This window comes from Pseudoliparis swirei, chromosome 4 (genome assembly GCF_029220125.1).
Source record: "Pseudoliparis swirei isolate HS2019 ecotype Mariana Trench chromosome 4, NWPU_hadal_v1, whole genome shotgun sequence".
NCBI lineage: Eukaryota > Metazoa > Chordata > Actinopteri > Perciformes > Liparidae > Pseudoliparis > Pseudoliparis swirei.
Window position 1 is genome coordinate 11,316,399 of NC_079391.1, and position 12,966 is coordinate 11,329,364.

The 12,966-nt window shown below is 42.5% G+C and overlaps 1 protein-coding gene across 2 annotated transcripts in view; it reads right to left on the minus strand.

Moving 5' to 3' along the window:
- Positions 1 to 401: 401 nt before the first annotated feature.
- myo1ea (myosin IEa) overlaps positions 402 to 12,966 on the minus strand; it is a 44,464-nt gene continuing 31,899 nt past the window's right edge. The window contains exons 18-29 of one of the 2 annotated variants that reach the window (XM_056412005.1): positions 11,864 to 11,962; positions 11,452 to 11,596; positions 8,254 to 8,368; positions 8,005 to 8,174; positions 7,777 to 7,922; positions 5,467 to 5,613; positions 5,131 to 5,288; positions 4,377 to 4,466; positions 4,075 to 4,282; positions 3,154 to 3,189; positions 2,015 to 2,184; positions 402 to 1,908 (exon numbers count right to left, since the gene is read on the minus strand). In XM_056412005.1, the coding sequence (XP_056267980.1) occupies positions 1,832 to 1,908; positions 2,015 to 2,184; positions 3,154 to 3,189; positions 4,075 to 4,282; positions 4,377 to 4,466; positions 5,131 to 5,288; positions 5,467 to 5,613; positions 7,777 to 7,922; positions 8,005 to 8,174; positions 8,254 to 8,368; positions 11,452 to 11,596; positions 11,864 to 11,962 (1,561 nt within the window). In that variant the 3' untranslated portion in view covers positions 402 to 1,831. The remainder of the gene's footprint in view (positions 1,909 to 2,014; positions 2,185 to 3,153; positions 3,190 to 4,074; positions 4,283 to 4,376; positions 4,467 to 5,130; positions 5,289 to 5,466; positions 5,614 to 7,776; positions 7,923 to 8,004; positions 8,175 to 8,253; positions 8,369 to 11,451; positions 11,597 to 11,863; positions 11,963 to 12,966) is intronic. The other variant, XM_056412006.1, reaches the window with a different exon arrangement.

Consider the following 12,966-nt stretch of genomic DNA (forward strand, 5'->3'; position numbering starts at 1 on the left):
AAGACAGAAAGCAGAAATCCTAAAACTACAATTCAGAACGATTTCTTCACTTTATTCTAGACGGGTAAAAAGGTCAAGGTAGATTTGTTTACCATGTCGGAAACTCTGTGGCACTGCTTCGAAATAAGCAATAACATTCACCAACAACTATATATCTGAACAGTTAAACTAATTTATTTTTAAAAAACTAAATAGGAAAAAAAAGACAACTATTACATTTATTTACAAAGAAATGAGACTATTTATGAACTTATGACTACGGGGATCATTATGCAGACTACTGGTCTGCATTAATGATCCCCGTAGGCATAATGATGCAGTCCGGATGGCATTGATTATATTATGATTGATCACTGTTCATTTAATGTGTACTCTTATAATAAAACAATAACGTAAAAAAATACAATATGACATGCTTTATTAAAAGACTTATCCGCTTTTTTTGTATTGCACAAAGATGTTTTCAACCATCCAAGATCAAACCATATTTCCAGATGCAGAAGATCTATGACAGAAGTCCCAGGTGTTTTTGTTTTACTGACTAGAGCACAATATGGTTATTTGATTAAAAAAATACGAAGGAATGTGTAAGTATTGAAACAGCAGTGCAAAAGATGTGCAGAAACAGTCGGGCAGAAGCAAAAGGAATTCGTTGTCGTGCCACGTAAAAATATCAACAAATGTCTTTCACCAAAAACAACTTTTGCATAAACGAAAAATCCATTCACCCAAATCTGTGCTAACCATTATTATCAATCTGGAACTGAACCAGAAACAAAAAGCAGCCTTATAGTATCAAAAGCAGAGAAAATTTGAATACTAAGATCCTTCAAAAGAAAATACAAAAAACATTAATTTAAACTAACCAACAACAGGCGTACTCCTAACATATGAACACATATACAGAATCAGATCTAAAATGCCTTTTGTTATCATTTCATGTAAACAAACGATTCTCCTCAGTAACTCAGCTTATTTCTCGCTTTACGTGTCCTTCATAGACGTGACTTACCGGCGGTGGCATGAGAGTGAAGATGTCTGTGTCCAAGGTCGTACCTGTACCAATAAAGTGCTCATACACCACAGACCGCATGCTCAGGTTACAGTATGCATCGCCTCTACTCGGTGTCCAAAAGATACTGGTGTGATAGAAAAACAACAAGTAAAGATGAAGATGGCTCTCCGGGTGATTCACCACGTGACCACATTGCCTTCTAAATGGGTTTTTTTTCGGACCAATTAAAATTGTTATAGCTTTGGTATTTAAAATCATTAAAAAATCACAGTGTGATGATTTACCGAAACGCCGTCCCCTTTAAGAAGTAACAAGATTTGCACCAAAATAAATATTCCTGGTAAAGCAGCAGGTCGCTTCGACTTCGCCACGGAGGTGATCGCCTTTGATTCAGCAATTGAAACCTTCTTTTGAAAAATAAAAATCACCAGCCTGGTCCCGCAGATTAAGCATACTTCATTCGTCAAAAAAAAGTTTGAGCTCAGACTCTGAGCAAGATATAAAATGACAGTAAGGAGAATACAGAAAGCTATAAATACAATAAATAGTTTGGTTCTGTACTGAAAGGGACTGTGGAGGAAAACAGACCCCAGGGTCAAGCAGTCTTCTTGTCTTTAAAGCAGAGCCTCATTTCAAGTCTTGTGGTCTGGTGGTGTCACCGAGAGGTGCGGTCCTTCATGGAGGATGCTCGAGTTTCTCTTCTCAAGAAGTCTCGCCGTGCTTCTCTCTGCCCGTCGGCTCCATCCCGTCCCCCGGGGGAGGAGCAGCGGGGATGCAGCGGGCTCTCCTCCTCCTCGAGCTGTAAACCGGCAGCTCCTAGATCTTGGTGACGTAGTTGTTGGGGAACAGACCCTGCTTTCCACGAAGTCGTCCGGTCCACCACCCGGACCCATCTACGCAACAGACGTGACGAGATTAGAAGCCCGCCACTTCCAGCCCGCTATGTGACACAAACATGCGAGCGCGTTACGATATGACGGAGACAGCGGGCCTTCTTACCCTCTTTGATGATGTCAATAAGTTCGTCAGCGTTGAAGCTGAGCTCGTCTGTGTCCTGGGCGTCGTAGGCGTAGAGAGCTTTGCACTGGGGCACCTGAGGTTTGGGTTTAGGTGCAGGTTTGGGTCGCCCTCCTCCCGGCGCAGGCCTGCTGGCTGTTGGCCGGTGGGCTCTGAGGTAAGAAGAAGAAGAAGAAAGGGGGAGACCACACGACTGTCAACATCTGCAACAAGGCGCTGCGGTGGGAGAAGCTCAGTTCACTGGGATACTGCAGTTGGCTGTGAAGTTAAGTCAGAAGAAGCAAAGTGTTTTCTGTGTGTGCATCATCACCATCTTGTCATGCAAACACATTTTGACTCCAATTAGATTTTTTCAGAAGGACAGTGACTGTAAGTGCTTGTCGGTGTTTGGAACGCCTCCTGCTGGATGTGAACACGCTGTTGCAGTTCACAAATCTGCCACAAGATGGTGATTGACACACACACACTTTATCTTTCTCAAACACACTGAAAGGATATTCAGTGCGGAAGCCTTTTAGAGCAGAGAGTTGGTCCAGAGTCAGTGGCACCTTTGATTTTTCTGTTAATTATTCGTTATACTTGCTGATTTCATTTACTTGGAAAGCCCCATGTACTGTATCAGTTCGTTCTCTTTTAAAATGAGTTTTTAACACAATGTCCAATTTAAGAATGAGAGTGATCAACTGTTCAACTAACTGAGGATCAAATCCAAATAAATGAAATGTCAGTTAGATTTTACATATGCAATATAGGCGTTTATAAGGTTAAACATTTAGGCCTCCCAGTGAGATCTGTGTTCATGAACAATCTCTAGACATCAGAAGAGGTGCACAGCAGGGATTCTTTCATGACAAAAACTCTTTCAAGGATCTTTGATTTCATGAATGAAAGATCTATTGTACTCAGATGAATTGTAAAAGAATAACCCATTGGATATCAAAGAAATTAAGCAGCAGCAGAGAATGAAATATTAGTTGCGGACTACAGTTGACTTTGAACTTTGCTTTCTTTGAAGTAAAAAAACCTAAATGTGCATGAGAAGAAGCACCCACGTCTCCTGCTGCCGAAAGCTGTTCTATTCGTTAACCACCACCCAAAACACTGCAAACGCTCCAACTCACATTCCTCCATTTGAAGTTGTCCGTCTGTCTCCATTGCTACAAAAGAATAAATCATCCAAATTATGCCAAATTACAGAAACACTGTGTGCATCAGAGTGTGTGGGCATGTGAAAATATGAGTGTGCATGTGATGCGAGACACTGCACCGTATTGCCATAAAACCTCATCACATTCAGCAGTTAAAAAACACATTGAAGAAATAAAAATATAAGTGATCGTTTGTGTATTAATAGGTTTACTAGACACAGGAATGTTAAATATCTAATGGGAGAGAGCTTTACATTTTTCAGCTGAATGCTACAGGGTGGAGTCATAATAGGCTGAATGATAATTAGCAGCTGTTAAAGTGGTCTCAGATACAATTGTGTTAGTCATACTCGTCAGATTCCCTGTCATGGAAATAGAAAAGGGGGCGTGGCCTTTTGGGAGAATGACAATCAACACTTTTCAGGCCGTGAAAATAAATCTCGACACCACAACACCAACAAACACAAATACAGCAGCACTCACTCAAACCACACACGTTTCATATTCTTTAGTGGACTCTGAGGTTTTCCACTCCGAGGCTGTGAGATTCTAACATGTTGATTCTGTTGGGTTCTTTTACACAAGATACCAAAAACATCTCCAAAAGAGCAGAACACTGTCAAAGTGCCACATCCATCTACGTCGGTTAGAGTCGTCCCAGAAGGAGACGAGCAGGGATTTGGTCGTCCTCTACCGTATGAAGCGTTGACTGATGCTGCATCCAGTTTAAATGGATCCACTTTAGTGCAGCACCAGGTCCGTATTGCTGACGTGTCATCTATGTGTGTGTGTGTGTTATGTTGTCTCCTCCTGTATTAAGTTTCTTATGTAAGTTATTATGTAACTGTGTGGTTGTTGTGCTTCAGTTGACTGTGTTTCGTGGGAGTGTCTCACCCTGCAGCTCCTTGATCCGGCACTTTCAGACAGTCCAGGTTGGGCTGCGGCCGGCTGCCGCCTCGCTCCTTCAGCTGGTTGCCGTTGCTGGGCAGGAAGGGGCGCGTCGCGTTGTCGGGCTGGGGATTCCTCTGGCTGTGATGCTGCGAGTTCCTCTGATTGGCTACGTGGTTGGTGTTTTTAAGGCCACCATTCTGGTGACCAACGGCTGCCAAAAGAAGAAGAAGACAAAAGATTGTTTTTGGACGGTCCACTCGGAGGGAAGAGAAGCTCGCTCCAGTCCTGTGAGATGGCTCACGTACCTGGAGGTCCCGGCGCCGACCTCGAGGGGATGTTCTGGTGAGTTCTGGACGCATTAGAGCGAACCTGAGAGGAGCTCCTCCGAGTGGGGCCTGAGGATGAAATAAATAAAGATAAGAGGTATCACATTAATGTAATGTATACATACAGAAGGCTGTATCTGAAATGATTGTGTATACTTTCGAGAGGTTTTTTAAAAAAAAGGTGCGTTTCAATGAGTTAATCATCATTTTCAACACTATTCAATGGTAACACCAACAGATTAATAATACTAATTCATGCTTTTTAAAGTTTGTGTTACATGGAATAAAAAATACTATATGAATATATATGAAATGAAATGAGCTATTTTAAAGAAAAACCTCCGTCAAAACCAGAAGATATTATCCATTGTGGCTCACAGTCACACTGTTCTCTCTACAGACGTAGCACATGTCCTTATGTGTTGTCTCGAAATCGAAATATTTGCAAAGATTCTATGATGTCGTCAAATTCATGAATCAACTTCAACGTGGATATTAATTCCACCCCTCATGTTCTGTATGGTGTTTCTTTCAAATTTTGTATTTTTTCTCTTTCTTATTATAGTGATATATCTAAACTGTTGACTCTGAGAGCCCTGCTCTAGGTTTCCGATGGGTCTGGACTGTTGGTCTCGGCACAAATGTCAAATAAAACCTTGAATTTTGAATCTTGACATCTCATGTTAACATAACACCTCGCCGTGAGAACGAGCTGTACTTTGTAGATACTCACGCGTGTTCTTCGGAAGCCCGGGGCCGATGCTGATCTGCAGAGATTTGCTCGAAGGCTTCAGTACTGGTATGTCTCCCTGACCCCCAACGAACTGGACCTGCCGGGTGCCGCCCCCGCTCAAGAAGCCCCAGTTCTCCTTCTTCAACTTCATCTCCAGTCTGAGGGACAACAGGAGTTTTGTCACGCGTAAACCAAAATAACTGTGACTTCTTTTTTTAATTGTCTCACTTTGTTTAACAAGTGGTTTTCAAATGCTGTCTTATTATCAATGAGGGTTGAGCACTAATATGATTTATAGTCTAATTGATCAAGAAATGTAAGTTATTCTCTACTTACGTGTTACTAAACTTGAGAGGTAGCTTCCTCTGGGTTTTCTCCTCAAACCTGCGCGCCAGTAGGCTGATGAACTCCGTCTTGAAGACGCACTCCAGCAGGATGTCGTACTCCTGCTCGTGCATGATCATGAAATCATCCTGCAGCGCACTGCAAACACATGAGCGTCACACATGAGCGTGACACTGGATGAGATACAAAACCCCAAAACCTTTGTATCAACTGAGACATGAGGCAAATCTCACTGAAGAAAAACATGCCTTCACAAGATAGTTTTATTTTATGTTTTAAAAAGACACTCCAGTCAGCGTCAGAAATACACGAGGGCAAAACCTCCTCGAAGAGCAGATGGCCAAAAAATGCCCCCATAATTTCCTCTAATAATTCTGGTAATTTTATTGCATTTTGTGTTTGTTCTTTGTTGTGTGTGTCCGATCTGTATTGCTTGTGCTAGTTATGTACACACAACAAAAATCAATAAATATTTTTTTTAGTAAGTTATAATTGTAAAAAAGAAATTGAACAAAAAAATAACCACAAATAAATAAGAATAACATTGAATACAATTGTCTGATTTATGTTTTGTTTGTTTTATGTTAAAAAAAATTAAGAAAACACTTTGGATCTGTAGACTACTGCCAAATAGTCTTAGTATTGCCATTTTAATTACAATTGCTCATATACTGTAAGCCTAAATAAGTATATTTATTATTTTTGAACAAAGGTTAAATCTTATTTCACAAGTTTCAAAAAGTGCCCCCAATTTATTTTTAAATGCCCCTGGATTTCAGTCAGTGGGGGAAAAAATTGCCCCTAAAAAATAGGTAAATGTCCAACCCTGACTCCAGTGCACCTGAACTGCTCCGTTGGATGAAAGTTAAGATGGAGAGTCAGAATCATCTTTCACATTTTCATAGAAGCGGAGGGGGCTCACAAAGCGGCTCACATCTGAAGAAGGAAGACAGCTTGCGCCCGTAACCCGCACAAGGACGCTGTGTTGCTCCCAGAGAGGTGGACTTTTACAACTCCTGCTTTCGCTCATGGCACCACCTGGTCCGTATTACCCGACTGACTCAAAAGCCACATGCTCTGAATTCTACCTCTAAAAACAAGATATACAGCGTTCCCATCAACAACAAAGAGTCTCTTAGTTCCTTGTACTTTTTTCCCCATTTTCTTTGTAGTTAACTCAGCAACGTTCTTTAATGAGAATGTTTTTGACCGCATTATATTTGGTAACATCTCTGAGATGTGGACCATCAGTCAGGCCGGCACACAAAGGGACAGACACCCATACAAGAGACATGTTTCACATACTCCACATGTTTCCAATGTCCCTTGAGTGACATTAACAGGAACATGAGAAACTAATGTGATTGGAAATCCAGACTGTCTTTAAAGTAGATTCATACAATGTGTACAGAGCATATGGAGGGCCCACGCTTCATGTTGAGCCGCCATGCTCTTGCTTTGGAAACAACTAAATATGTACAGCTACACTGGTAGACAGATGTCATGCAGCTCATTTCAGAATAATCGCGTGCCTTGTGAATGCAGCTATATACAGTCTATGGTATTTAGTGAAAATAGATTCATTGGTGGCAGACTGTGTTGATTTTTCTGTTTAGTCATGAGCACCCACAATGCCTCTGGAGAGGCATGGGCAAGTGTCACTGTTCAGCAGAGTGGGATGGAGTTTGGAAGTGCACTTAGCTTGAAACCTTTTTTCAGAAGAAACCTGTGTCCGAGAGACATACCAAGAAACGTGTTTTTCTCAGTTGCGATTTGTTTTTTAATGCACATCAGATATTTACACCAATATGCAATTAGAGTATATTGACATGCACTGCCAGTATTGGTATTTAGGCACGGTTTTTATTGTTTTTATGTTAGTCTCCCCCCCCCCCCCTGCAATATTCAGGAACCTCTTTCAATGTTTAAACTATTTGTTTTTGTACTTGAGTAGACTAATGGGATGCTCCTCAACTACGCTGTGCTAGCTTGACCATTCGATGACTGTCCATGACCTGGACATTGAAATAAACCTAAATGCAGCAGGAGCTACATTAGTGTAGCAGCAGGACGCAGGGCGTAAAGTTGACTTGTGTAGATTGAATGAGCACCAAATTTGTTTTTATGGATGTGTTTTGGAACGTGTGGTGGTCATAAATGCATGAACAGCACGGGGAACTAAAGTCAGACTCTATTAAAACCACCAAGGGAATAAAATACAGAATAGTAACTGGAAGCAATAATGAAAAGCTGTCAGAACCTGTGTTGATACAGAGGGTCTAATACTCGTAATAAACGTACCTGAGGGATACGGCCAAGATCTTCTCCACCTCGATCCTTCTCTTCAGCACCTCCGTCACCTGCCCTTTCTCTGGTCCTTGTTTCACCTTTTCTCTTCCAATCATGTACACAGACTTTGGGGTCAGTATCAAGTCCCTCTTGATTCCCTACGAAAAACAGAAGAACTCCATGAATGTTTAGTCAGTTGTTAAGAGACGGGAGCAAAGCTTCAGACGGAAGCAGACCGACCTTGAAGCGGCGGTCATATTTTGTGACTTTGTCTGCGAAATCAATCTTTTCTCTCTTGGCTAGGAACTGCCGGAGCTCGGGCCTGTCGTCCATGCCCAGGTAGTCACCGACGAAGTTCCTGTTGAGGCTGTGTCGCCGCCTCTCTTTACGGTTCAACAGCAGGTCGGAGGCTAAAACCAAGAGCATGAGCGATGAAGACAGGGGAACTTTTGACGGAGGAATAAAGCTGCCAGATGTTGCGCCGCTCACCTTCTTCCCTCATCTGGACGTACTTCTTGCGCGCCATGTATTTCCTCCAGGCTTTTTGAATGGTCCTGGCGTAGCCATCGAACTTGCGCTCCCTTGTCTCTTCCAGCAGAAAGAGCTGGAACAAAAAAATGAAATGAAATTCAGTCAGAGACAAACACACCTGCTCAAACCCAGACACACCCAAACAAAGTGACTGGAAGGAATGACTGCACACACACACTGGACATGCCTGCAGAGCTGCACAGAGACAACTCTAAACATTGAGATTGTTATGGCTTTTCAGTGCCAACTTTACAGCCAGTGTCATCATCTGATTGGTTGAAGGGATCAAATCGCTGATCTGCTCAGAGATCAAACAAAATCCCCCAGACCGTGGTGGACAGTTTTCCTCAGTGCTGTTAACGGAGCTACAACATTGATTGTGGCTCAGAAGGGATTTTCTATCAGCCAACTTGAGCAGGAGGAATGATTACGAGTCGTGTTTTTAAATAACGTGGGCCTATCTGTGATTGCAGGATGACGTATTGATTAGGTTTCCTGGAACATGTTTGATTTGTTTCCGATCATTAGCACATTGTTTTGTACCGTTTGGTGAGATCAATACAGCGCTTACCAGTATCCGTATTAAGATCATAATTTATTCTTTGGCTGTTAAGTCATTTCACCATTTCCTGCTCAAGGAGCTGACTCTGGACCAGCAGACCATCAGTCTAAGTCATTTCCTGATGGGCCTCTAGACACGCAATCAAACTCGGTGCCCTCTCCCTCCCAGACTAAACATCCTGCCCACTGCTGCAACGGGCTGGCATCACACGGCCGACCGTCATTAATTGAGACGGTGACGTCACGTAATCAGAAACTCAACTTCCCAGGTAACAGGCGGGTCAGTGGTTAGCAGGTGCGTCTTTCAATCAGGGGATTGGCGGTTCAATCCCCAGCCTAGTTGACGTGTCCTTGAGCATGACACTCAACCCTGTAGCTGCGTCTACGGCGCTGCAGGAGAGCGCGCGCACACACACACACGCGCACACACACGCACACGCACACACACGCACACGCACACACACGCACACCGCCTAAAGGAGCGCTGAGCTACTCGTGAGCATTACAACACATAGGTGCTGGTCTGCGTGCTCTCTCACTACCGCCCGTCCCCTCCCGGCCACGTTTTTTTTACGATTACCGTAATGTACCGCAAACCACTGGAAAGCTTCGCGTTTTAGCGTTCAGAGTCCTTTGGAATTACGTCGTAAAGCGTTAACTTTTGAAAAGTTACGGTAATTTGAATTTGACATGTCACTTTCTGTCGCCGGAGTCAGGGTTCGTACTACAAGAGTTTTAGAGTTGTAAAATTAACTGACAGCTGCATCCAGAGTGTTGTTCCTCAGCATAAGGAACATCAAACCCACGTGACTGCACCGCCCTGCGCAGGCGCGTCGTTAGGCCTACTTTCGGGGGGCTGCAGCCCCCTAAACTAGCTGTTAGCTATTTTGTTAGAAACTGTCTCCATTGAACGAGCAAATTCGAAATACAAGAAATAACTATTGACATCTCTATATTCTTTGCATTAATATATATTATGATCTATTTTTTTCTCCATTGAATGGTATATTTCACACTAAACAAGTTCATCTTTATCTAAGTGGTAGTGTCCAAATGAGCATAGAATATCACTATGACGCTGAAATTCCCCCCCAAAAATTGTGTGAAAACATAAACAGTTGTGGCATTCCCCTTGGGTGGGGCTTAGCCCCCCCCCTTCTTTGAAGCCTACACACGCCCCTGCCTTCACGCTAATGTATTTAGCCCTTCTGTAACAATGAGTGGACCAAAGAAAATAAAAGTCGAAAGTGAGTGACTGCTGAATATGTTTTAGTCACACAAACACTCTATCCATCTGATGCTGGCCCGGCCCATCTGTTAAATGTTAGAAGTCATTGTGGCCCCTGAGCCAAAAAGTTTGCCCACCCCTGGTCTACGGTGTATGAATGTAACATGATTGTAAGTCGCTTTGGATAAAAGCGTCAGCTAAATGAAATGTAATGTCACAAATATAACAACAAACAGCTGATGGGGGTTTATGTTGATATTACTCAATGATGAATTTATCTCTAGATGATCATTGACTGCAAGTAACATCTCATAATTATTTTCATCATAAATAAATCCTAATAATAATGTGATTAACTGATTAATCAGTTAGTGTGCAACAATTTACTTTGAGCCCCCCGTATTTAGCATTTAAACACACTAAACAAAAAATGTAATACGTGGCTATAATACACATGACTGACAGTAAGCCGTCGCTCATCCATCACCACTTTGAAGGAGAAACTCTTCTCCAACATCTGGCGTGGCGTCAAACAAACTTGACTTATTACATCCAACAGAAACCAAATGCTTCAGTCATACCACTAATTAGCTGGTGTCAGTGTCTTATCAGACAGAGAGGCTTGTTTTGAGAAGCTTGGCAGCTCATTTCAGCGGTCCGCCCTGTGTGATATTTGCGTTTCACAAGCACACCTCAATGACTTGGACTCTCAGTCTGGCAGAGTGGGGGATGGGGGACTGTTGGCATGCACGACTGCAATGAATGAGTAAAGGCATTCAGGATCAGCTGTGGGCCTGAATGAAAACTAAGATGTCTGTGTATTAGCTTACAGACATACATCACTGTGTGTGTGCATGCTCCTTCGTGCACGATGTGTACACATGTTAATAAGTGAGAGCATGGGCATGACACAAGTGCTGCTTTCATCGGAATCATGAAAAAAAGCGTAGTTATGGTGGAAAAAGACAAGCCTTTACGATGTCCCCCCCAAACTGTGCAACCACAGTCTGTACTTGTGTTTTAGTTCCAGAGCGGTGTTGACTCGGTGCTGACGTGGTGCACGGGTCGGGTTCACTCTCCTCCCCTACATCAGGGATTCGAGCATGATTTGGGACACTAGTGCCCTTTTATGGTGTTTATTGTAAAAATGGTGAGTTGAGTTTTTCCCCGCAAACAAAAACGTATTTTTGCGTGCCAACGCACATTCTGACATGAGATTTGAGTTCCACGTCTGTACATACAAAACGTGGGAAAAAGCTTTTGCTTTGTAGTAAACTTTTCTAAATTGATTTCTTCTAGAGATGTACTGTCATAAAGTGCAAAGACTTAGCAACAGCACCGGATCAGACGGCGGATGTCAAACATACCGACTCGGGGGCTTTAATGAAGATCTTGGTCCGGCCAAGCTGGAACTGATCCTGGTCCATGTTGACAGACCGTAAGAGATGAGAGACGCCTTGTTTCTCATCCCCTCGCCACGTTGGCCAGGACTCTTTGGTCAGAATGGCGAACCTGACAAAACACGGTATTTTATAAAAACATCAACAGAGGAACTGTATCCAATGGGGCTCAGTCCCGTCATGGCGACATGTGACTAATGAGGATCCTTTATTGGTACAGCAATGAGCGATAACGCTTAAAAACCTGTAATGTAATAGTTTGGGTCTATTTCTGCCCGTGTCCAGGTCAGTATCTGTGTACATTCCCATCAGGCTCACTCCTTTAAACCAAATTAAAGCCAGAAGTAAGTATGAGCCGGCTGTGAGTCTGAGGCGTTACCTGTTGAGGAACTTCTTGAAGACTCTGCGGTAGGCGTAGCCAGCACGCCTCACCCTGATGTTTTCCTTCAGACCCAGGTACTCCACTTGGTGCTTTACTCTTAAGACAGAAAAAACATTAGGATCCAATGAGGAAACTTTTTCATTATCAAAATGGCTGCTGGTTATTTTAATGTTGATTGACTGGTTGTTTCAGCTTTAAATCGGGGTAAACACATACATGATTATATATCGAATACATATTCTCATCAGAAAGTGGGTTTGTATTGACGTTTGATTTTAAGTTTACACTTGCTGGGTTTTCCTTTCCTCGCCTTCCACATTAATGTTTTACAGTTTTGTTCTCTACATTGTAATAGTTTTGTGTTGTATGTAATTATTTTAAAAAATAGAGTAAATCAGATGACAGTAAAAGACATAAAACATCCAGACATAAAAACACACATGTCCGAAAGTAATCTAGGGTGCATGAGGCTCCTGCTCCCCCAGCGGAAGTTATAAACACATGGCATTGTATGAAAACTTTTCCCTCAAACAAAGGCTGTGAGCACGACTTAGTACACTCACACTTCCTGTGAACACAACAGTTCCGGTGCTAATTAATGAGCAACTCTGCACCCGACTCACAACAGGAAAGTCGGAGGCTCTGAACAATACAACCGCGCTCCGCATCTGAACATTTAGTGCCCGAAACCTGTGAGCACGGAGGAAAGAGCGGGGAAACTGAAACAAAGGGATAAAGAGGGGGCCAATGTCTGGGGGGGTCTCACATGACTTAATCTTTCAGGCGGAGAGAAAACATCCAAAAAAGAGAAAATAAATAAAACAGCTTGAGCAAAACGGCTCACAACAATGATTCAGTGTTTACCTTTTCGGTGAGAATATTTAGAGAGTTACATTTCCATTCAAGGCAATTTTCTATTATTTCACCTTTATTTGTAGATTATAAACATAACAGATTGTCATAAATTTCTTTCATTTGAAGAATTTCACGCACAGAAATGAATTTGAAATGACAGATTTGTTCACATTGAATGTATTTGTAAAAGACGGAACGCTAAAGCTGATGTTGGGTAATCCTCGTCGCTCATTGTCTGTTCCTGC